The 24,958-nt window shown below is 43.7% G+C and overlaps 1 protein-coding gene across 4 annotated transcripts in view; it reads left to right on the top strand.

Moving 5' to 3' along the window:
• Window positions 1–24,958, top strand: part of LOC114588919 (rho GTPase-activating protein 20-like) — an 81,018-nt gene that overhangs the window by 41,004 nt on the left and 15,056 nt on the right. For 2 of the 4 annotated variants that reach the window (XM_077922720.1, XM_077922723.1), the window contains exons 2-8: window positions 5,302–5,384; window positions 10,908–11,081; window positions 13,318–13,467; window positions 16,620–16,661; window positions 18,032–18,116; window positions 18,279–18,356; window positions 20,229–20,295. In XM_077922720.1, the coding sequence (XP_077778846.1) occupies window positions 5,302–5,384; window positions 10,908–11,081; window positions 13,318–13,467; window positions 16,620–16,661; window positions 18,032–18,116; window positions 18,279–18,356; window positions 20,229–20,295 (679 nt within the window). Of the gene's footprint in view, window positions 1–3,558; window positions 3,781–5,301; window positions 5,385–10,907; window positions 11,082–13,317; window positions 13,468–16,619; window positions 16,662–18,031; window positions 18,117–18,278; window positions 18,357–20,228; window positions 20,296–24,958 lie in introns of those variants that run through there. The other 2 variants (XM_077922722.1, XM_077922721.1) reach the window with 2 other exon arrangements.

Below are 24,958 nucleotides of genomic sequence, written 5' to 3'. Positions count from 1 at the left end.
AAGAAAGTAAGGCAGATCTTCATTTTCTGTTGCAGCAGAGTTCCCCCTCCCCCTTGCAAGGAGGTGAGGAACCAAAACAAAAATGTTTAACAACTTTTAAAGACTTTAGAAATTGCCCAACCCCACCGCTTGTAAGCATCAAACAAGCATCATAGAAAGAGGTACCGTAATCTACAACAGAAATTTGAGAGTATGACTTGTCTCCTGACTGTCAAGATACCTGATAATGCTTGATGATTGCCTTTTCCTGGCCAGTCTGGCCCATTATTTTGAAATGGCAAATACCTTAGTTCTTGAATCCATTGCCACGAACCTACCTTTATTCATACACAGAAGATGCTCTTTTGACAGGCCTGCTCTGCTTTTAGCAGATACTTGCCAGCCAGGTTTTTGCGGAGTGGGTAGCCCATTAATGTGAGAAATCTATCTATTTACAGGATTTGCAGGTTTTTGAAGGATATTGTGAAAGGTTTTTCCAAGATACTCCTTTCTGCTTCAGAGAAAATCGCTCTGTGAACTCAAATGAAGTGTCCTCCCCCCAGAGGCGTAGGAAGGTCAGGTGGTACTCGGTGCGGAAAATTTCTTGTCACCCCCCCATTGAATTTTATTTATTTTAATTTTTTTATTTTATTTTTTTGGCCTGCAAAAATGGTTTAACATTTCTTATTTTCTTACAAAGGAATGTGGATTCTGGGCCTCTGATAACAAGTAGGCGACTATGTACAGATACTTAAATCTACAGGATGGACTGCATTTTGGCTTGTGTTATTTTATTTATATTTATTGTTTCTTTATTTAATAAAATTTATCTTAAAAAACCTGCAAAGTGGTTTACCAAAACAAAAAACCACCACAGCTGTAAAATCAAGAAAAATTAACAATCCTACTTTAAAACATACAAGAGCTAAAATATTAAGATTAAAATTACTTCAACTTCCTAAGCATCTAGGTGTGCTTGCCTGAAGAAGAATGCTTTTAGCAGGTGCCCGAAAAGAGTCTCGCAGAGGCATGTGCTTTGTTGCAATAGGCGGGGAGTTCCAAAGTGCAGGTGCTGTCACAGTAAACAATGCAGTACAGGTATTTATGTGGAACCTGTAGTAGTGCTGGAAACTACTGAAAGGGAGGTTTTATTTATTGTGATTTCACCATGCTCTGTATTATCTGAAAGGGAAAACATTAGTTTAAAAAACAGGACTGCACAGCAGCAATCTAGTCTCAGCATGATCAGTGGGACTTATTCCCGAGCCGACGGCGCATAAGATGGGCTGCAATCCTAAGCACCCCTTGCATCCAACTTGTACCTAAAACTCTGCACAAGCCTGCACCAGAGAAGTGTAGAATTGGAAGGGACCCCTGAGGGTCATCTAGTGAAACCCCTGAGGCAATGCAGGAATCTCAGCTAGGCCATCCCTGACCAATGGCCACCCATCTTCTGTTTTTCCCCTCAGCCAAGACAACAACGGAGACTGGAGGTGGGGGGGGGGAGATAAATTTTGACAATGGGGCAGATTTGTCAGGCATGCGCAGGAACAGCTTGAAGACTTTACACAGAGAGGAACCCCACACGGGTTTCCCCGCATGTAACGTAACAGGCTGGGAGCCAGCTCAGATAAAGAGAAAGACATTGGGGGACGGGAGGACAAAAGAGTACCAAAGTCTGCCCATTTTATCCTCTTTGGGATGGTGGCACTAGGGCTCTGGGACCACCCTCCTCAAAATATTTGCTTGTCTTCAGTGTATTGTTATCACTGTTGTTCTATACAGTGGTGCCTCGCAAGACGAAATTAATTCATTCCACGAGTTTTGTCGTCTTGCGATTATTTTCGTCTTGCGAAGCACGGTGTCGGGAAAGTTTTGGAAAAGCTTCAAAAATCACCGAAGTCTTTAAAAACCTCAAAAAAGGCTACCACACCGCGTTCTATGAGTTGCTCCTCGAAGTGAAGTCACAACTGTATTAATGGTGTTAAGAAAAAGGAAACAAACTTGCAAGACGTCTCCGTCTTGCGAAGCAAGCCCATAGGGAAAATCGTCTTGCAAAGCAGCTCAAAAAACAAAAAACCCTTTCGTCTAGCGAGTTTTTTGTCTTGCGAGGCATTCGTCTTGCGAGGTACCACTGTAGTACACTTTCTCTAAAATTAAAACGGCAGAAGTAATCAGTAGCATAGATATCAAAGGAAAGGCAAGAGAATAGTCCCTAATAAATACAAGGAAGGCACAGATACACAAGCACACAGAAATAAATAATCCAGCCTTGGGGAGAGGGGTGGGAATGTACAGTTTGCTGTACTTAGCCTCGAGATGGCAGACTGAAAGGGCTTTAAAAATAAAAATCTTGTGTCTAGGAATATTTTTCTGCAAAAGCATCAGACTAGATGTCAAAAGTGTGAACTTCATTAATAGACCCTATTTAAAGGAATTGTTCAATTAGCCACAGAATTGCTTTTGCTGATTTCCCCCACCTTCTTTTAATTACACAACTGCTTTTGGGGGGTGTTAGCTTCATGTAGGTAAGACTGGGGTATGTGGCTGAGAGGGTGGGGATCCTACCTTCATCCAGGGGAGGCTGAGGAAAAGGGGAGGCTGGCCTGCTGAGTGCCCAGGGCGGCGCTGAGCTGCTCCTCCCGGCACCACGTGCAGACAAAATGAGGCGGCAGTGCTGCCATTGTCCCGTGCGCTCCACTTTTGGGGGCAGCAGATGCTTTTCAGATGGGGATTGGGGCCCAAAGGGGGTGTGCAGGCCAGGCAGCGGCCTTGGCAGGCTTCCCCAGCAGCCCAGAAAGTCAGCCTATGTGAAGAAAATGAGACAGGCCAAATAGAATTGGCCTTGCCTTGCCTTTGCCCCGCCTCCAACCCAGCTGGCCAATCAGCTGCAGGTAGGGGGTGGGGCCAAGGCAAGGCAAGGCAAGGCCTAATCTATTCGGCCTAGTCTCATTTTCTTCACATAGGCCGATTTTCCAGGACCCGGAAAGCCTAGCGGAGGGTAGGGCAGTAGGGCAGTTCATAAAAAACTTTTTGGGAAATGCCTGCTCCAAAGGTCTTATCTTACTAAACTAGGGGTTATATAGCTGTATCTGAAATTTCATGCATATCACTTAATATCTTGACCCTGCTCGACTGAATTGAAATTTCAGCCTTCAGGACATAGGAAAACAGCCAAGTAAACAGCTATTTTCGTGGAGGAGGGTCAAGATATTAACTGATATGCATGAAATTTCATATATAGCTATATAATCCCTAGTGTAGTAAGATAAGACTGCTGCCAAGGAGTGTGGTGGAGTCTCCTTCTTTGGAGGTCTTTAAGCAGAGGCTTGACAACCATATGCCAGGAGTGCTCTGATGGTGTTTCCTGCTTGGCAGAGGGTTGGACTCGATGGCCCTTGTGGTCTCTTCCAACTCTATGATTCTATGATTCTAAGACCTTTGGAGCAGGCATTTTCAAAAAAAAAGTTTTTTATGAATCATCCTGGTAGGGCAGTAATTGTTCCTTGATAATTTGTTACCTCCCTCTATGATGGCACCTAGGGTGGCCCGCCCCCCCTTCCTACGCCCCTGCTCCCCCCCTCGTTTTTAAAGAATATTTCCTAATTTCTGAAGCGTGAAGGATTGCTTTTCTGTGGAGTGTGCGTCTGCTATGTGTTCACCTTAGAATTTGCGTAACACTGACACACCCCCAGCTCCTAATATTTTGGACCACAGCTCCCATCAGCCCTAGGGAGCATGTGTCAATTCCCTATACCCAGCAGTTGATCCTTCTGCCAGATAAACTTGACTCTGGAAAAGGTAGGTTTTTTATGTCTTGGATTATTAGGAAAGCATCTGAAATTAACTGCCCATGTCACGATGTCCTTATGTGCCATCTGTGATGCAACCAGACTTGAAATAATGTGCATAGGTCATGGAAACTCTCACCCATAATGATTGTGGGGCAGGAACATCTTCCCTGTAACTTACATGTGTGCTGAAAAGAGCTCTATTCTGAAATGTCAGGTGGCACAAGGGTAGGGGTGGCTGGGCCCAAGGTCCTTAAACACTCTGGGCCAACCACCATTCCAGTTCATTTCCAGACTCATTGGGGGAAAGACTTTTCTAAAGACCAAATTGCACATGGCATTATTCACACTGTTAACTGTTGCATGATAATTATTGTTTGTTTGTTTTTGAAAATTAATGAGGGAGGGAGATTTAGACCACCGTGTGCAGAGGGAAGGCTTTAACCATTTACCCCATAATGCTCACAATTGGAATTAGGTCCACCACACTGGCTCTTTGCAACAGGAGAAAAGCTGTGCTATTTATTTTCCCCAAAGGTATAAATGACATGATATAAACACCCTATCTATGGCACAGCCACAACTATTGCTTAAATTGTATTTTGATTTTTTTGCATATTGATTAATTCCCCTGGGACTGTAAGCTTTTTCTTCTTGTTCCGCAGCTGCGCCTTGCAAAAATCCAATCTTAGCCACCGAATTTAAGCTTGGCAAAATCCCTCAGGTTGTCTGCGCTTCTAATAAGACCCAATTCAGTGGCTAAAATTTGATTATTTGCAAAGCACAGCCACAGAACATCGAGAAAAGGTCTTGTAATAGGGGGATTAATCAGTGCATGATAGGGTCAAAATATGGGTCAAACAAAGGTATGGATGAGCCCTTGAGCCTTTGAGAAGCAAGCAGAAGAAGAGAACGTTCTACGTGGCTGTGGATGCTTTTCTGCACATACACATACGTTTGCAGAAATAGGATGCTTCAGACACCAAGGCAACTCTTATCTAAAGTGTCACCACACATCTATATGGAAGTCCTTATTTAAGTTCCACAAACTGTCTGGATCAAGTTGACTTGGGGCAGGGCAAAGCTGTTGCACATGACTAGAGATGGATCAGGCCTCTCCATATGGGAAATTTGAACATAAGAAGAGCCCTGCTGGATCAGGCCAATGGCTCATCTAATCCAGCATCCTGTTCATCCAGGTGCCCCAAACTACAAGCAGGACCTGAACACAAGAGCACTCCCCCACCCCCACCCCATGGTTCCCTGCAACTTATTCAGAAGCATTACTGCCTCCAATCCTGGAGGCAGAGCATGACATCGTGGCTAGCAGCCATTGGCAGTCTTTATCTTCCACGACTATGCCCAATCTTTTTAAAGACCTTCAAGTTGGTAGCAACCACTTCCTCCTGTGGCAGTGAGTTCCATAGTTTAACATCCTTTTTGCTGCCAGCGTAGTTCAGCTTTAAGCATGTGGAAACTAGTGAATTGGTGGCATACTTACCTAATCTGCCTTTTCTTTTTTTCCTTACAGAAAATGAAGCCTCTTGGACAGCGGAAGCGCTCAACGCCTGCTGCACTCAGCAAGGCACTCAGCATGTCTAAGCATCACTCCGGGTCAGCAACTTTCATTTGCAATCCCTCCTTAGTATGTGCACATGCTTGGGTTTTATTGCCTAGATCAGCCTTTGCCAAGCCTTAGCGTCACATGACCATACTGGGTAGAGCTGAGGGGAGTTGTCCAAAGCATATTGAGGGCACTAGATTGGCAGTGGCTGGCCTAGAGTGATGGGGACTGAAATTACCAATATTCTCCCAGTCCAAATGTCCAGCATTCTATTATCTTTTTTTAGCGGGGGGTGCCACTTGAAAGATTTATATACCCCCTGACATTTAAAAAAGAAACAAGCTTGAAAGTGGTTTGCAAAGAGAACAAAACAATAAACATATTAAGAAAATCTGTTAAAAACAGCTATTCAAAACTTTTCAAAAAATAATTAAACTTACGGATAAGCTATAAACAGATCAAAGCACATTGATAGGTTTGCCTGAACAAAAATGTTTTTAACAGGTGCTTAAAAAAGAGTACAGCGAAAGTGATATAAACAGGCAGGGAGTTCCATAGGGTAGGTACTGCCACACGAAATGCTTGAGTTCTTACAAATGGTGTGATGTGGCACCTGTAACAGGATCCAGTGCTGCAGATCAAGTGTGTGTAAATGGGGTAAGGCAATCTGGCAGATAAACTCACCTCCAGTTGTAAAGGGCATTGTACTGTATACTACAAGTTCAAGCTGTTAAGGGCAACAGCTTGAACTTGGCCCAGCAGCAGATTGGCAGCCAGCACATACCATCTTCCTCTTGTCAGCAACTGTGCTGCAGCATTCTGCACTAACTTCAGCTTCCAGATCAAGTGCAGGGGAAGCCGCACACAGCAGTAATTCAGTACCAGTTCCTCAGGTCAAAGCGAACAAGAGAGCATAAATAGGTAGTGCAATCGCATAAGTAAACTGGCAAATTTTAGGCAGATCCAAGGCAACTGATCACATAGGAAAGTGAGGTCTGGATTGTGCCTACTGGCCTCACCTCCAAATCTCTGCAATTTCACCTAGATTTATTCACAGAGGCTGTGTGCCAGGGTTGCAGACCCTGTGGCTTTCCAGGTATACTGCAGCTCAATTTTTTTTTTTTTTTTGTTTAAAAAATCTGTTACAGTCATTTGACCACGTGCAATCTTAAGGGCACTGGACATTTAACTGCTGATTAGTTTTTTCTCTGCCCCCACCCCATTAATTCACAGGAGTGAAAACAAAAGAGCCCTAGTTCCCATAGGGCCACTGTGGAGGTCGCCCTGACCTCCCCCATCCTTCCAGGTTTCCTCTTTCCTGCACCAAATTACATTCAATTTGGCTTAGCAAAGGCCGTTTTCTAGAAGAGACTTGTTGGCGATGCTGGACATTCCACAGAAGAAGCAGTGAGAGAGGAAACAAAAGTGCGTTGCTCTTCCTCTCCTGAAGGCAACTTCTAGGTCTCCCTGGAAAAGCGGAGGTGGGCATTTCCTCCGAGGGTGCAAAGTTCTCTTGATGTGGGTCAGGGTGTGCTTCTGTTCCCTTCAGATGATTCCTAGAAACATGAATCACTTCCTCTCTCTTGCTGCTTCTGTTGAAAAATCTAGAGTGATCACCATGGTTTATTGCAAGGCTGTTCTAAGTATATGGAGAAATATTATCCATAACTTTCCCATTGCAAAACTGAATGAACGCTGCCCGTCTCTTGATAAATCTGTCCTGCCAAATGCAGTGGTACCTTGGTTTGTGAACTTAATCCGTTCCAGAAGTCCGTTCTTAAACCAAAGCCATTCTTAAACCGAGACACACTTTCCCTAATGAAGCCTCCCGCTGCCGGTATCCTTCCACCGTTCAGCTTCCGTTCTTAGACCGAGGTAAAGTTCGTTAACCGGAACACTACTTCTGGTTTTGCGGAGTTCTTATACTGAATAGTTCGTAAACAGTTCTTAAGCCGAGGTTGCACTGTACTGCTTTGTGATCTTATTTTATAGGTCCATTTAGTCATTAATGTTATTTCCAAAATTTCAGAAGTAAGAAGCACAGATTTCTAGTGGATGGCAAATTTGTAAATTTATTCCAAACTTTGCTTTGCACAAAATGGAACACTAAACACCCCCACCCCTTCCCCATATGTAACAGAATGGATGAGAAAATAATTTGGAAGGAACAACTATCATTGTTACTTGAGGCCTAGATGACATTGTTGGCTTTCCTGGGTAGAAGACCTTCAAGTTAGTCTACTGAAATCCAATCTACTTGGGCCTGCCTTAGAAGACAGTCCAGAAATTGCAGCTACTGCAAAATTCAGCAGCCCAGAGTGCTTATGGGAGTGGCAGACTAAGCATATCCATTGTAAAAAAAAAAACTTCACTGGTTGCCACTTGTTTTCCGGACCCAATTTGAAGGACTTATACTTATGTAAATCAAACCATCTGAAGGTTAGGGACTTCTCATGCATGTGAAGACTGGTTCCGGATGGACTGAGTGGACGAGACTAATAGTGGGTCCAGTGGCCAAGAAGGCAGTTTCTGCATGTGCTGTAGAGGGAAGTGAGGGGCTGATGGGACTTGTCAACCTGGGAAGAGAGCCCATCCAGGAGAAGGAAAACTCTGATCCTAAACCTCCCCTGCCTTGAGGGTCATCTTCAGGAGAAGAAAAGGCTAAGGAAATCCCTACACAAATCCAGAATGGTGTCCATAAGACAGTTGGATGGTGCCTTGCATGCCTTCTTTCGGCGGGGGGGGGGGGCCTAGCTAAGGTCCTGCTCCTCATTGCATGAGGGGAATTTGTGCCTGAGCCTTCTGGACTTTTCAAAAGAACAGCAAGCCCAAACAGCTGTCTCTTTAATAGGGAATAAGTTATCACAGAGTTTGGAGACTCCCTCACCCCCACCAGCAATGAGATGATGGATTCTAGAAAGCCATGCTCTCTGTTATTCCTGTTCCAAAGATGCCCTCACAAATAACATTTCCTGCCAGTTTATTTAATTGAAATAAATATTTTCTTTAAAGCCAAGATAAAAAAACTTTAATGATTTACACTTCGAACCAAGCAAGCTTTTATGGGAACACTATTTTTCATTTAGCACCATACTATAACCCCTCTGCTTTGGGGAAATGATTTGTGCAGCTTCCAGCATGGTTTTTATCTGAGAGGAATTCTTGCACTGGCTGCCACTGAGAAGGCCTTTCCTTCTTCCAGCTTTCTCCATTTTCTGCAAGCGACTCAAATGGGAGAAACACATTCTTGGCTTTATTTGGATGCAGGGAAGAATGTCTTTTTGCAGACTAGGCAGAGGGCAAAGAGGGGGCACTTAACATTTCCTGGGTTGGCCTGACCCTGGGAATTTGTCACAACATCACTGGTGATTTGTAGGTTCGCGTATTATTAGTTCCCTTGCATTGCATTTTTTAAAGAACAAGATTAGATAGATTTTGGCCACATCTACAAAACTTGCACAATTGCTGGTTCAAAGCGTTAATAGATGTTGGTGTTGGATTCTGATTTGGAAATAATTAGTTTGGGGGGAGGAAGCGAGTAAGAGGCAAAATGATAGAAGTTTGTAAAATTATGCATGGCATAGAGAAAGTGGATAGAGAAAAGCTTCTCTCTCACTCTTGCGTAACACTTGAACAAAGGATTTGCTTTCATTATATGCTGGGGAGCAGCCCTGAGAAAGAAAAGAGGAAGGTGTCATGCAGATACAGTATTCTGGGAGGGAGGTCCAGGGGTAGGAAGGAGGGGCAGGTTCATTTAAAGGAGCAGGAGGTTTTCAGGTAGATAAAGGAGTGCTAAGAGTAAATGAACCAAGCTCCAGTAGGACCCTGGGTGGATCTGGTCAGGTTGGGTCTGAAGTGGATGCTTAGACTCCAGAAAGCACTAATTTTGTGTATCAGCCCTGTATGGGTGATGGTGAGTCTTTCTTAATCAACCAATTTGGTATAAAATAATTAGGCAGTGTCAGTAACATTTTCCTGTTTTACAAACTAATATCTATTTGAAGTGATCATGTGGAACTTGATGATTTGACCTTTTTTTATTATTGAGCAGTTTAGAACTTTTATATTAGACCTTATATTGGAGGCTGACGACTTAAAGTGAATGCATAAGGCTATGGACCATAATCAGGATGCAAGCGAAGATTTATGCATCTCACTCTGTTTTCAGCTCCCTCAAGCTTGTAACAAATTGCCACCCCACCCCACCCCCACTCACCTTTCCCCCCCAAGAAAATCTTTAATAAAGATACATTTTTTAAAAAAACTAACTGACCTAACAAACTGACCCATTGCACTGGGGATAACTTGGTTCTGCCCCCAACAAAAAGCCTGCCCCCAAAAATAATAAATCCTGACTACACCCAACCTCTGGGATGAATTCACCTCTCAGCTGTCATCCACAAAGATCATTGTCTGAGAAACTTTGTAAGAACTAATGACCCCCATGGATGAGCAGCTAGCAGACATCAGTGTGAGGGTGAATACCATAGCTGTCAACTTTTCCCTTTTTTAAGGGTAATTCCCTTCTTCCAAATAGGATTCCTCACAAGAAAGGGGAAAAGTTGACAGCTATGGTGAATACTTTATTGGAGAATGCAGATTTGGTCAAGGAAATTGGTCTTGACATGAAAAGCAGATTCAATGCGTTCTTTTTTAAAAAATGTATTTTTATTAAAGATTTTCTTGGTTTACAAAAGTATGTGCAGTGGCTCTCTCTCCCCCCCCCTACCCCAGTAACATTTTTTAACAGATCAGTTTCATTTGTTGAGACAATAGGGTGAAAAGGGGGTGGGGAGATGAGTGGGGGGGGGGTCAGGTGGCGATATTTCTATTTTACTTAATATATGTGGGGTTTTGTGTCAGCGTTGCTTGCGCAGGTTCCCGTTAGGTCAGTTAGTTAAGTATTTTTATTTATTTACAGTCATACCTCAAATTGAATGTGCTTCGGATTGAGCGTGTTTGAGTTGCGCTCCGCGGCAACCCGGAAGTAACGGAGCACTTTACTTCCGGTTTTCGCTGCTTGCGCATGCGCAAATATTCAAAATGACATCACGTGCATGCACGGTAGCGGCGAAACACGACACGCGCGGACGCGTCATCATGTCTCACGTTCCGTTTGGGATGCGAACGGGGCTCCGGAACGGATCCCGTTCGCATCCCGAGGTACCACTGTACTTGATTTGGGGGGGTGGGACAGCTGCCCCCCTTACTACACCCATGTCCCAGAGACAGGGGCTGCCACTGCATCCCTGGTCTCCCACACTAATTGAATCTTCTGCCAAGTTGATAATGGCCTGATTGTGTTTTTGCAGCTGGCCTACCTTTTCTTATATCGGTCATGTGGTTTGAAGAAACCAGGAAGATTGTCTGATTTTATTTTTTGTGTTGATTCAGATTCACTGGCATACACAAAGCACGAAGAAGAGATTTATATCCAAAACATATGTGCAGGATCCGTTGGGTGAGAGGGGTTGTTTCTGGTGTTTGCCTGAGCTAAGGATTTAAGGGGCCACCTTCATCGGCATTGACTCCACTCCCCCATCACAACTCATTAGATAATTTCTCTTTTTCAGCAGGGAAGTAACTTGTCATCCCGTCCATTCAGACAATGGATTACCAGCCGGGGCTTTCGGTAATCCAAATTCTGTTTTCATTTTGGAGGAACAAGTACAGCTAACTGCAGGCTTACAGACGCAAGAGAGATGTTTGTTCCTCTTCAGCAATATGTTGGTTGTTGCCAAGTTCAAGTAAGTGCAGATTTGATCTACAAGGCTGTTAATGAAGTGGGTATTTCTTAGGAGTACCTTGCAAAGGTTACTTGCCCAGGTGTCTGTACTTGCTAATGGAACCTTCTTGAGTGTGGTCCATATGTGGCCTCTCTCTCCATTCTCAGAATTAAGCTAGCCATTGTTGCACCTCCAGATGTTGGTGGACTACAGCTCCTCTCACTGTTTGCCATGCTGGCTGCTGGGACTGCTGGGAGTTGGAGTCAAACAGCATCTGGAGGGCACCAGTCTGGTGCAAGAGCTTGCTTAGCTTATCATCAGGGGAGGAGGGCAGTGGTGAGCTTGAGCAAATCATATTTGGAAAACGGGTGTTTCCAGCTGTTTGTTGATGATTGTGGGATGGGCACATCTCACCCATGCAAAAAAATTTTTTTGCTACATCCACATAACTTTATTGGCACCAGAATACCTGCCTGTATTTTCCCTCTATTGAATCAGGATTTACCCTGCACATGGAAAATCTGACAAGTATTTTTTTTTAATGCCAGCAATCTGCTTATGATATCTAAACGACCTGTTTGCAGAATTAATGAAGTCCTCATATGGAACACCCCAAGTTTCTAAAGTTCTTTTTCTTCATCTTTTAGGGTATTATTATTATTATTATTATTATTATTATTATTATTATTATTAAAAACTGGCCATTTTCTGAAATGGACCAGCAGGATAGAAATGTGCTATAAATCAGAATAAATAAATAGTCAAGTCCTGACTTTCTGATTTCTTCATAAAACAAGTTAAAAATGCAGCAAATATTCTTATGAAATTAGAACATGAGGGGCATAGGGTTGAGCAGGAGGGAGAAGCAGAATTAAAGAAATTGTGCAATATTTTGCCAGATTGGTTTTGTTACTGCTAAGTAAAATAACAACAAGGCTAATGACTCTTTTATGAAATGCCAGACCCCAACAGAATTGGGGAGACTTGGAAAACATCAGTCTCTCCCTATGCAAGGTTTTACTGGTGTGCAACAGAACAAATAATTGTGATTATTTTATCATTTGTTTTATTTGTTACAGTAATTTATATCTCACCATTCTACGAAAAAATTGTGCTCAAAGAATGTCACGATATGGTAAAATAAAACAGAAAATTTACAAGAATGAACAGATCGTACACTATTAAAAAGCAACAATTTAAAACATAATACATTCTTTAAAATTATGCTGGAAGAAAACAGCTTTCACTGCCTCCTGTGTAGATTTGGGAATTGACTGCTCCATTGGAGTCTTTTCTCTCATAAGGAGGAAATTTCTGGCCCCTGATTCCTGACCCCAACAACCACCATTCCCATTCATAAATCTGTGGGTCCAACCTGCTAACAAGGAGTGTGACTTCACTGGTGAATGTGTGTCGGGATGAATGAACCTGCCAGTTTCAGTTTCTCTTCATCTCTCATTTATCCAGTCTTCAAGTTCAGGTCTCTCTGCATTTGCACATCAGTTTCCGAGTTGCTGCTTTTAAAAGCCCTCATAAAACTTTGTCTGTATTTTAATGTATAATTTTCCTAATACAGTATACACAACTTGTATGCATTTTTGCCCTAGTAATGCATATTTTTATTAACAACCCCCCTATTGTAATGCACTTTTAAATGTTGTTTTCACTAACGTATGCATTTGTCCACATTTTCCATTAAAATGTGAGTTTTTGTGTACCTTATTTGATCGGAGAAATTGCAGCACAAAGTTCAGAGAAGTGTAATTCTTCTTTTTTTAACTGCATTCTGTTTTTAAAAGAATATATATTGTATTGCTTTTTCACATGTAATTTAAAAAATAACAACAGTAAGCAACAACAATAGCAGCAAGTCTGTCATTTCTTGGGGGGAAAGTGTGTCAGCAGTTGGAACCAGCAATTAGAACAAATCTGTGATGCATTTTAAAATCTCTAATCAAATAAGCCTCTCCAGATATTTCCATGGGGAAGTTGTGTCAAGAATTTTGTAGGATGGGTGTGTTTTTTGTCACATATTGTTTTGGGAAGAGTGAATCAGGAAGGTTTACCTTTAAGGCAAATTCAATCAAATTTTTCTCTCTCCCCTTATGGGTGGTTCAACAGTGGTCATAATTCAGGAGAAGTGAAGATAAATGGTGGGGAGGTCTATGGTGAGGATGCAGAAGAAGACATGGGCACCACATGCCGTCTTCCTCTTGCCAGCATTCTTAACATAACCTGTCTCTGGCTTTGGATCTAGGTCAACCTCCAACTTGAAAGTGAAGAAGCAGGTGCACCTGAGTAAGGTGTGGACAGGCAGCTGCCTCAGTGAAGTGTCGGAGAAAAGATTCACCCCTGAGACCTCCTTTGTGATTGGCTGGCCCACCACCAACTTTGTTGTCACTTATAGGTAACACCTTCTCTCAGAATTCATCATCTATGCCCCCTCCCCCCAAAAAAATCACCTCACATTTTCCTTAAACAACATCTGATGACAACACAGGTATGTAGAAGCTGACCTCCACCACCCCTCACTCACTAAGAATGTTTCCCAATCTTTCTTACTTTGTTTGGCTAATTTATTTACAAAAATTATCTCCCACAAAAAATTATCTGTAGCTTATGATAATTTTAAACAACAGAATGTATAAGCAGTAATTTGAGACAGGTCAAAAGCTGTCAATGGCAAAACTACGATGGCAACAGCAACAGGAGTAAAGAGTTAACAACATCAGTTTGAACCAGTATTATTAACATGGAGATTCATTAAGGATTGAATGGTAGTTTAGCTTCCTTTGAAATGTTTGAGATTTCCTGCATGAGGAGAAATCTCAAAATTCAACCATTCATTCATTCATTCATTTACATCCTTTGGAACATACCATGAACATGACTTAAAATACAAATAAAATTCAGTTCTGGACACATCAAAAATCACACAAGGATTACTGTCTTCAAAGCACAGTATAAAGATAACCATTCTTACTATGATTCTTACTGTTACAGCATCAATAAGCAATGCTGAGTACCTCAGAGTAGCATCCTGAGATAGCTGCATTGCATCCTTAGTTTTCTTATTCTCACACGTTACAAAATCAGACCAATCTGACCCAATCAATCAAACCAACATTTCATGCTTTTTAGTCCCTCTAGACAACTTTATGTGTCAATTTATGATTTCTCATTTGTAAAATATTTGGGGGTCATACTTGCTCTTTCTTTCTCTTTTCCCCTTTGTGATGCGATTCCTGTAGCCATTTGACCTTTGAAATGATTGTGCCTATTTGTCCATTTCATGGCTAATTTCATAACAGAAATGCACAGAGTATACATGCTCTGTAATTCCCCCCCCCCCAGCCTGTATCCCTCCAGATGTGGTTTGACTACACCTTCTGTTGGGTGTTGATGGGGGAAAGCTGCACCCAGCTGAGAGTGTCTGTTATCTGAAAATAGACAACATTCCCTCCTTTACATACTAATTCTTCACATAGCTATACTATGGGATTTGTTACCACAAGATGGAGTGATTGCCACCAACTTTGATGGCTTTAAAAGGGGTTTAGACACCTTCATAGAGGATTTGACAAACAAAGGCACTACTCACAATGGCTGTGCTGTTCCTCCAGGGTCAGAGGCAGTATGGCTCTGAATACCAGTTGCTGGAAACACAGGAGTGGAGAGTTGCTCTTGTGCTCATGTCCTGCTTGCTGGTTTCCCACAGGCATCTGGCTGCTAAGAGAACAGGATGCTGGACTATAAATGGGCCATTGGCCTGATCCAGCTTCATGGCTCTAATGTTCTTAATGTAGAAAATAAATACCATATTTTTCGCTCCATAAGACGCACTTTTTCCCTCCTAAAAAGTAAGGGGAAATGTGTGTGTGTGTTATGGAGCGAATGCAGGTGGGAGGCTCTGCTCAGCACTCCCTTTAAAGAATATTTTTTTTCTTGCATTCCCCCTCTAAAAACTAGGTGCGTCTTATGGTGAGGTGCGTCTTATGGAGCGAAAAAATACAGTGCCTTTAATTCATTAAGTCACTATTCCATCACATCCACACCATATATTTAAAGCCAATGGCTTCCCCCAAAGACTCATGGGAGTTGTAGTTTTCCCACTCATAGCTACACACAGTTAAGAACTACCGTTCCCATGGTATTTGGTGAGGGTCATGTTTAAATATATGCATTAAATATATGGTGTGGATCAGCCCTTTATTCCTGCTTCAGCAAACAAGGTTGGCTGACATTTGCCCTACGCCCCCCTCAATATCTTCCTGATTGAAGCTAAAAATGTAAAATTTCTTTCCTCATCTCATCCAGGAAATAATTTCCTATTGGCCATTCAGGCTATTGGGGAGTCTCTGCTCTGCCGCGCATTGCAGGATACCTGACTAGAAGAATGACGACTCTTGGCATTTGCTTTTTACAGCCAATATATGTTTGGGCAAACCTTGGTACAGGTTCTGCATGTCTCATGTCATTGCAGGGAAATAGTTTCTAAGAATTGCAAGGCAAGGAAAGCAGACAAAGCAAGATATTAATTAGAGGCCGTAGCCCAACATGAAAAAGATGTTTGCTTCAAACGTCAGAACAAGGCACTTGCTCTCCGCCCCCTTATCAGAGCCTTGCTTCGCTTCGCCAGGAAATTGAGCTCAGCAGCACAAGAAAATTATTTTACTAAAATAGAACAGGAAGGGGCTGTGCTTTTGTACTGGGCCTTTGTCAGAAGGGACAGTGATTTATAGTTCTGTATATCATCTATGGCAGTGGTAACAAAGAAAGGGGGGAAACTTCCCCAGCCTGAGAGCCACATTATTCTCTGGATCATCTTCTGGGGGCCACATGCCACTGGCAGGCAGGGCTAGAGGCAAAAGTGGATGGAGCAATGAATGTGACTTTTACCCTTCATATGGAAGGCTACAATCCAGCCAGACAAGAAAGAGATTTCTATGGAGGAGGTTTCTATTCATCAGTGACTGCTAGCCATGATGGCCAAGCTCTGCTTCCATGGTTGGAGGAAGTAATGCTTCTGAAAACCAGTTGCTGGAAACTTCAGGAAGAACTTGAGTGCTCCTCTGCTTGGGTTTTGCTCAAGGGTTTCCCACAATGAGCACCTGGTTGGTCACTGTGAGAGTAGGATGCAGGCCTAGATGGGCCCCCTTTGGCCTGATCCAGCAGGCTCTTCTTATGCTGTCATGGAAACCACAGGAGGGGGAGAGTGCTATTGTTCTCAAATCCTGTCTGCTTGTCCCCCACAGGGAACTGGAGGGCCACTGTGAGAAGAGAATGATGGACTAGATGGACCATTGGCCTAATCTAGCAGACTTTTCTCATGTTCTTAGGCACACACATCTCAACCTCTGAGACATTATCACAGTTCACCCACGCAAAAGCACTTGAGGAGCAGGGCCTGGCAAGGGGTGGGGCCTCTGGAGGGGGAATAGCATAGAGAGAGTCCCAAGGGCCACAGTTGGCCCCCGAGGCCACAGTTGTTCTCCACCCCTGTTGCAGCCAGAGGACTTTTGATGCTTTCTTACCATTGTGTTTACTACTCATTTTCAGATCGCCTGAAGTGAAGGACAGGTGGATGTCAACACTGCTGTGGTAAGAGTTGCATTCTTTTTGTCTGCAGCAAGGATGCCACGTGGCGTAAAGGTAGGAGTGGCATTGTGCCATGGTGGCCTGCCTGTGGCATCTAGTGGCCCTTGCCATGGTTGCTGCCTGCTCCCCACAAAAGCAGGCTAGAAGCAGGGCTACCTCCATCAGTTCCATTGTGGCAGGCCAGCCTCATCAGGCCTCATCTCCCCTCAGCTTGGCACCTGAGGGCAACTGCCATTCCCTCAGGCTGACTCAGTGGGAGAAATGGGAAGCAGAAGGCTCATTCTATCAACTTTGCCAAAAGCCCAGATCCATCAGGCACCTCCTGCCCCTGAACTGTCCCAACTGTTTAGAAATCAATACTGAGTTTGAAATTTAATTTTCTTCTTCCCTCCCCATCCCTTTTTCCTTGTATGTCATGCTTTTAGGTCTTTAGGTTGTAAGCCTGCAGGCTGTTTTGAATGTAAGCTGCTGTGGGAACCTTTTTGACTGAAGAATTGGGTACACAAGTTTAGATGATAGATAGATAGATAGATAGATAGATAGATAGATAGATAGATAGATAGACAGACAGACCAACTGGAAGAGGGAGGAGGGAATGTGTTGGGTCTATAATGTGCCTCAGAGAGTACTGTCTTATACTTTATCAGTGTTCTACTTTGATCCCATTTAGCCACTATTCAGGTGTTCATTCACAAGGATAGCCAACGTCATGCAGCCTGCAAAGCAGGCTCATCAGCCCCCGGGGAAGATGGGAGTTGTAGTTCCACAATATTAGGAGGACATCTTTTTAGCTACTGCCACATAGGAAACACATGGGAAGGGTGACATTGCAGTGACAGGCAGCACCCTAGACTAACATGCATCCATTAAAACAGGAATCAGGAACCATTTTCAGCCTGAAAGCTACACTCCTGCTGTGTGGGTAGCTGCATGCCAGGGCTGGGCGTGGCCAGAGATGAAAGTGGGTGGGGCTTTACCTTTGTGCAGTAGATTACATTCCTGGCAAACAGAAATCAGAGGTCTTGAACATAGCCACATACCCACACATGTGTAAAGCATTATCACGGCCCCAGGTAAATGTTCTTGATGCAGGACTGCTCTGAGGGGTACAACCTGAGGAGAGGTGTCGTGGGCTGAGCGGGGTCCTCGGGGCTTGAGGTTCTCCTCCCCTGTGTTAGAACCTCTGAAGGGAGCTACTGAGTGTGCACAGGACTTAAATGGCATGGAGATCCTTGAGTGAAATCAACCCCACCCCAAAAACGTTAGTCTCCCCAAAATGGTCAGTAGCAGTGTTTTTAGTGCCTTTCTCTGCATGCCCCAGTAACTATACACCTTGTGGTTTATTTTCTTAATGGTAAATTTATGAATTACAGGCACATCAATGAAGTGAAGCAGGCTGAGTATCCCAAAAGCATACCCATGCAGATTTTGTTGATGGACGGTGACCACAGCTCCTCTGTGAGTAACAGTGGGAAAAATAGCCTGGCCTATTAGGTTGGTTCTGTTCTTCAGTACCGCCGTATGTGGCAGTGCTTAGTCTTGATTTTCAATCTACAGTGGTTTTAAGGCTCTATGTTACCTGAGCAGAACCTAAATGTGTTTTTTATTCTTTGTGTCAAGAGCACTGCAATAATCGTCTCCAATGTAGAAACAGCAGAGCATGTCATCAAGAGGACCACTGAGAAGCTGGGACTTCCTGTAAGTGCAAAATTTATTTCCTTTTAGAAATGGCTCAGCAGTACTGTATTATTATTTTTACTAGGTGTGAGGCGGGGGGTGGGAAGATGAAGTCACTTGAGCTTTCCTAAGTGAAATTGAGGCAAGGGATCCACTCATGCCCAAGAAGCAAATAGACTGGAGAAGGGATCCGGGCCACATGCTTTTGCATTCTACATTTAAAAAAAATTAAGGAGGTATTAATGAACAGGATATTATTTATCTAGACTTACTGTGTATGCATTTTATTTTTGGGGGGTATACTGGGTTCTGAGAAGGAGTGGAAAATAAGCACTAAAAGTGAATATGCATGATTTAAATAAATACATAATTATGTCAACTGTAGGGCTGTAAAATACAGATTGGTTCTTTTATGACCAACATATTCACATGAATGCTTGGGTTTCACCCCTTAGTATAAGACATGAGTGTTGCAAGTTCTAGACAAAGCCATTGATTTCTGTGGCTTTGCAAGCATTCCTCCATGAGACAATTGGTAATGTCAGTTAAAAAGGTAAAGGTAAAGGTACCCCTGCCCGTACGGGCCAGTCTTGACAGACTCTGGGGTTGTGCGCCCATCTCACTTAAGAGGCCAGGGGCCAGCGCTGTCCGGAGACACTTCCGGGTCACGTGGCCAGCGTGACGAAGCTGCATCTGGCGAGCCAGCGCAGCACACGGAACGCCGTTTACCTTCCCGCTGGTAAGCGGTCCCTATTTATCTACTTGCACCCGGGGGTGCTTTCGAACTGCTAGGTTGGCAGGCACTGGGACCGAGCAGCGGGAGCGCACCCCGCCACGGGGATTCGAACCGCGACCTTTCGATCAGCAAGCCCTAGGCGCTGAGGCTTTTACCCACAGCGCCACCCGCGTCCCCCTGCTTTCCAAATCACACCTAAACTTTGCCACTGCTAAGGAAGGCAGTCTGGGAGGCACAAGGGTGAATTCTCAGTTCATACAGAGCAAGTGGCTGTAACTCATGGTCAAACCTTTTGCTCTGGAGCATGTCCCAGAATCCCTCTATAATGTACAGGGGTTCCTTGAGAAAAGAAGAGTTTGAAAGCCACTGGCCTCATCCCTTGCCACCTAGGCAAAATATACTAGTTTATAATTAGACTGTGGTGTACTAAAATGTGCCATGTATATAAAGACTCAAGACATGTTCATTGGCCTGACTCACATGCTTTTCAAGTCTTTTGTGTGGATATTGCATCCATTTCCAACCTAGATGGCTTTAAAAGAGCATTAGACAAATTTGTGGAGAAGGAGGAGGAGGCTACCGCTGCCTGCTAGCCATGATGGTTGTGCTCTGCCTCCACTGTCAGAGGCCGTAACGCTTCTGAGTACCAGTTGCTTGAAACTACAGGAGGGGAGAGTCCTCTTGCTCTTGGGTTCCTCTTGCAGGCCTCCCCACTGATGCATCTGGTTGGCCACTGTGAGAAGAAGATGGTACTAGATGGGCCATTTGCCTGCTCCAGCAGGCTCTTCTTATGTAAGCCGCTGCTGTCCAGATGCATGGCTGTGCTGGTTGGGGCTGATGGGAGTTGTAGTCCAAAACATCTGGAGGGCACTAGATTGGGGGAGGCTCCTGTAAAGTTTCAGCTTTGACTTCTTTCTGTCTGACTGCCTTCCCCTTTCCTCAGCTGTACTGTTCCGCTTCCTCTGAATGTCAGACATGCTGGTCACTCTGTTGTATTCCATCAGGTTTGCAGCCCTGCATTTCCTGATCCTCCCTTCACCACCTGCTGCCTGGGCTTCATTGCCTGGTATCCCCTTCTGTTGTTTTGCATCCCCTTTTCCCAGCTTCTCCAGTCCTTCATTCTGCCACCTCATTTCTTTCTGTTTTTCAATCCACAGGGCCGGCCAAGAGACTATCTCCTTTGGGTAATACCAGGAAGGGACAATAATGCTTACCCACTTATCGGTAAGAGCTCTTGCTTTCTTGAGTGAACATAGATAATTCAGTATTAATTAATGTCAAAATGAATATTTGTAAGTCCTTCTGATGTGAGTGGCATCTTACCCTTTCATTTCTGTGGAGTGAAATTGTTGTTCCTTTTATCATCCAGGACATTGCACTCTGTGAGGCAGTGTAATGCAGCAGCAAAAAAACAAAACACAACAACCCTAATTCAATTCTAGGTTACATCAGCAGAAGTTGAGTGTCCAGATCAAGGGAAGTAATAGTCCCGCTCTGTTTTGCCTTGGTCAGACCACACTTGGAATACCGTGTCTAATTCTGGGCACCACAATTTAAGAAGGATGTTTATAAGCTGGAACATGTGCAGAGAAGGGCAACCAAGATGATCGAGGTTCTGGAATCTAAGCCTTATGAGGAACAGTTGAGGGAGCTGGGTATGTTCAGCCTAGAGAAGAGAAGATGGAGAGGTGATATGATACCCCTTTTCAAATATCTGAAGAGCTGTCACATGGAAGATGGAGCAGGCTTGTTTTCTGCAGCTCCAGAGGGTTGGACCCAAACCAAAATACAGCAGGTGAAGCTCTTATGGCCAGGACTTGTATAAACAGGGGTGTTTGTGAGGGCATTTAGTGGAGGAGTTTGAGGGGGAAGCCTGAATTCCATCTCACAGCATATGTATGACTAAGAGACACAAACAGTGAACTGCAACACCTGTGCCATGTTTGCCTTCCTGTCTAAGAACGTGCAAAATCATACATGACAGATGGCCATCCAACCTCTGCTTCGAAACGGTCAAGGAAGGAGAGCCCACCACTTTCAAAGGAGAGTCTGTTCCACTTCCAAACAGCTCTTACTGGCAGAAAAGTCAGAATGTCCTGTAGTGTAACTGTTTGGAATGTCCTTTATTGTAACTTGAACCACTGGTTCAGGACCTACCCTCCTGTTACCTCCATACACTACTGCCTCTGTCCTGCCCCCAGTAAGGAATCACCACCACCACCAACTCTTCCTCTGGGAAGTGGCAGGAATTGTTCTGTATCATCATTACACCATGTGATCTCCCACTTGCAGTCTAAAGGACTACAGCCAAATACAGGTTTGCCACATCAGGGAGAACCAGACCCTTTCTGAATGAAGGCTCTCCCACACTTCCATTTGTCCCAGGCTTTCTGTGCGTTTGCCCTGCTGCTTTCCCTGGGAAAACCTGCTGTTTACCACTGAGTCGGAGTAAAAGTCCATCAGGGTTTTCTGCAGATTGACATGAGTTCGGATTCAGTGGTAAACATCAGGTTTTCCAGGGAAATGGCAGGGTGAACGAAGAACCTCTTGGACCCATGCCCAGAAACCATGGGACAAGTAGAAGGGAATCCAGGACAAACAGAAGTATGGACAAGCCCTGAGTGAAAGAAGAATCAGATTCAAGCCTTCTGCCTAAAGCAACCCAAACATCATATGGTTATAAAGGTTAGGTGCCACCCCCCACTTTCTACAAGACTCCAGGGGGTTCCAGGCTCTCACCCAGGGTCTGTGGTCCTTTGGAAAATTGAGACATGGCAGAGACTGTAATAGCTTTGAGAAAAATGGTTTATTCACCTATTTACACCTTCAGTCTGTATGGAGGGAGTCCAGAACTTATGGCATGGTCATCTGAAGCAGAACTTGTCTCCCACAGCAGTGCAGCCCTGAAGTGCAAGGCATCTCTCCCAGCCAGCCTTCAGCCAACCTGCCCAAGATGGATCCCAGTCTTTCTTCTCTCCCCTTCTACTTCCCAGCAAACCTTGCTAAACAACCCTCTTTTCCTGTCACCTCACACCCAGTTACGCTGACAACCTTCCAAATCCCAGACTCTGTTCACACGTCAGAGCAAGGGGAAGGTCAGTTTTCTTGTACTGCCAATGGCCCTCAACAGTGTTGTATTGTTTTTAATAGCCCTAGCTTGGCCAGGTTGTTTTGCATTGGCTAGTTCAGAAATTCCTTTGCAGCTTGTATTTCTCCCTTCACATCCCAAATAATCAAAATCCTACCATTTATTAATTTCTAGGGTTTAGCCCACCCAACCCAAATCTTTAACACCATGCTTCCCACACCAACTTAGACAAGAGCTATGAAATTCAAACTTGCAAGGAAAACAATGCCTTCAGAGATGCTGTGGGAGGAAAAATGTTGTTTCCCTTAATCAACTACTCCTGTTTAAATAAGCAAACATCCATCTTCCCATTATGAGCGTGGAATCTTCAGCTTGTTTATTTCTCCTGTTAAAGAATTCCAGCTGATATTTCAGGATATTATTTCAAGTACGATAGGCTGGTAGTTAATTCAGATGGAGTTTGTAAGGACATAAGAGCCTGCTGGATCAGACCAATGGCCCATCTTGTCCAGCATCCTAATCTCACATTGGCAGGACCCAAGCACAACAGCTCCCTCCCCTCTTTCGGTTTCCAGTATGTGGTACTCAAAAGCATTTGCTGCTTCCAACCACACAGAGAGAGCATAGCCATGATGACCAGTAGTCATTGATAGCCATCTCCTCCTATGAATTTGGCTGATCTTCTTTTAAAACCATCTAAGTTGTTGGCCATCACTGCCTCCAGTGGGAGTGAGTTCCATAGTTTAACTCTGCGCTGCGTGAAAATGTCCTCTTTATCCGTCAACTTTATCTTCCAACTTTCTGCTTCAATGGACATCCACAAGTTCTAATGTTATGAGAGAAGGAGGGCTTTTCTCTATCCATTTTCTCCATTCCATGCCTCATTTTATAAACTTCTATCATGTCGCTTCTTACTTGCCTTTTCTTGACTTTTTAATTTAAAGTCCCGAATGCTGCAACCTTTTTCATAGGATAGTTGCTACATCCCTTCAATCATTTTGGTTGCCCTATTCTGAACCTTTTCCAACTCTGTGATACCCTTTTGAGGGGAGGCAACCAGAACTAAAGACACTGTAATCCAAATGTGCTCACGCTATCAGTTTGTATAACGGTGTTGTGATGCAGGCAGTTTTATTTTCAATTTGTTTCCTAATGATCCCTAGCATAGAATTTGTCACGGCTACTTCACACATGGCTGGCAGCTTCTGCTTCATTGTGTTAAACATTGTATCCTCGTTCAATGGATTTCTGAAATAGATACAATGGAACATTCTATACATAGTGCACTGTCTATTCAGATGTTGCTGTTTTTCTTGGTAAAAGAATAAATGAATCCATTTAGCTCCTAAACAGCTTTGTGCTGCCTTTAAGGAGCCTAAATAAATGCTTGGGTTTGAACTGAGGCTAAATGACTGGTAACAGGGAGGGATTTCAGAAATAGGCAGCAGGAAATTAAGATCAACACAATATTTTCCTTTAAATTATTCAATAATAATAATAATAATAATAATAATAATAATAATAATAAAAAAATGCCCTATGAAGGCAAAAAGTGTTTTGGATTTTTTTGCCATTGGCACATATCAGAAAATGATGCAAGTTTAGATGTACAAATAACATTACACAGAGTATTTACTTTGGCTGAGAGTGTAGGGCATGTCTTTTCAACTTTTTCCCATAGTGTTTCATAACAATTTCTATTATTACATGTGACATAATGACAGTATCGTATTTAGGGTTGGGCTTTCTGGTCAAAATGGGACTAAAATGAGAGCAGAACTTTTGATGAAGGCTGTTTGGGAATGTTGACAAGAGCAGCCTTTTCCTTGAGACTTTTCAGTTAACTTCTTTCAGAGGAGCCAAAACCCTTTCACTGTTGCTTCTCTTGGGCTGTGGGAGATGTCAAAGCCTTTTAAAGCAGGCTCAGCAGATTTGGGGTCAGAGCCCCCTTCCACCCTCCTCCTCCTTCAGATTCCCTTTCCTTTGGATGGCTAACCATGTCACATCTGTGATGGGCTTAAGGTTTGTTTGTTTATATCCTACTCTGTAGCCCACAGGGGATCCCCCCACCCCACAAAATTTCACCAATGAAAATTAGATCAAAGTCTAGTGTGAGGAATAGACCTGCCATGCTGTATTACTTCCTTTACAGGTAAGGGATGATCCCATGTCTGGTGTGAAGGATATTTCCACAGTTTCTTCCTTTGGCTAGATGTGGTTGGTGGGCACAGGATTCTTCTCCAACTGACACCCCCAGGCCAGTCAGTGACCCACTGTGGATCTGAGTCTTGACTAGGGACTGGAGGATAAATTAGATTCAGGGCTTATCCACACTTATCTTTCATCTACTCTTTCTAGGCTCTGTGTCTGAGTGCCCTTCTTTTTGCCCTGGAGTGTTCCCAGTGAAAATCTGCTCTTTAAATATGAATTGGAGCAAATGGCAATCTGCAGAAAACCTGATTCCTCTGAATGAGCACTAAAGAGTGAGGGATGGGGGGGAAACTCCAGGGCAAAAAGCCCCCAATGTTTGGACATGGAGCTTTTAAGCACAGACCTGTACCTGGAAAGAGGGGGATAAAAGAAAAGTGTGCATATGTTGTAAATAAAATCTGGTCTTGTTCCCTTATGGGGTACACAAGACCCCTTATAGAGTCCTTTGTAGGTTCTCCATTGGTAGGAGAAAATAACAGAGGCCGACCAGAGAATATTGAGAAGCAAAGCAGCTAGTAAGCCTGATCTTTATTAATGCTGTTGCAACAGGGTGCTCCCTTCACACACAGGAGAGTGGAGGAGGACCAA

Source organism: Podarcis muralis, chromosome Z (genome assembly GCF_964188315.1).
Source record: "Podarcis muralis chromosome Z, rPodMur119.hap1.1, whole genome shotgun sequence".
Classification (NCBI taxonomy): domain Eukaryota; kingdom Metazoa; phylum Chordata; class Lepidosauria; order Squamata; family Lacertidae; genus Podarcis; species Podarcis muralis.
Note: the sequence above shows the minus strand (reverse complement) of the source record. Positions and strands in the feature narration are given on the sequence as shown.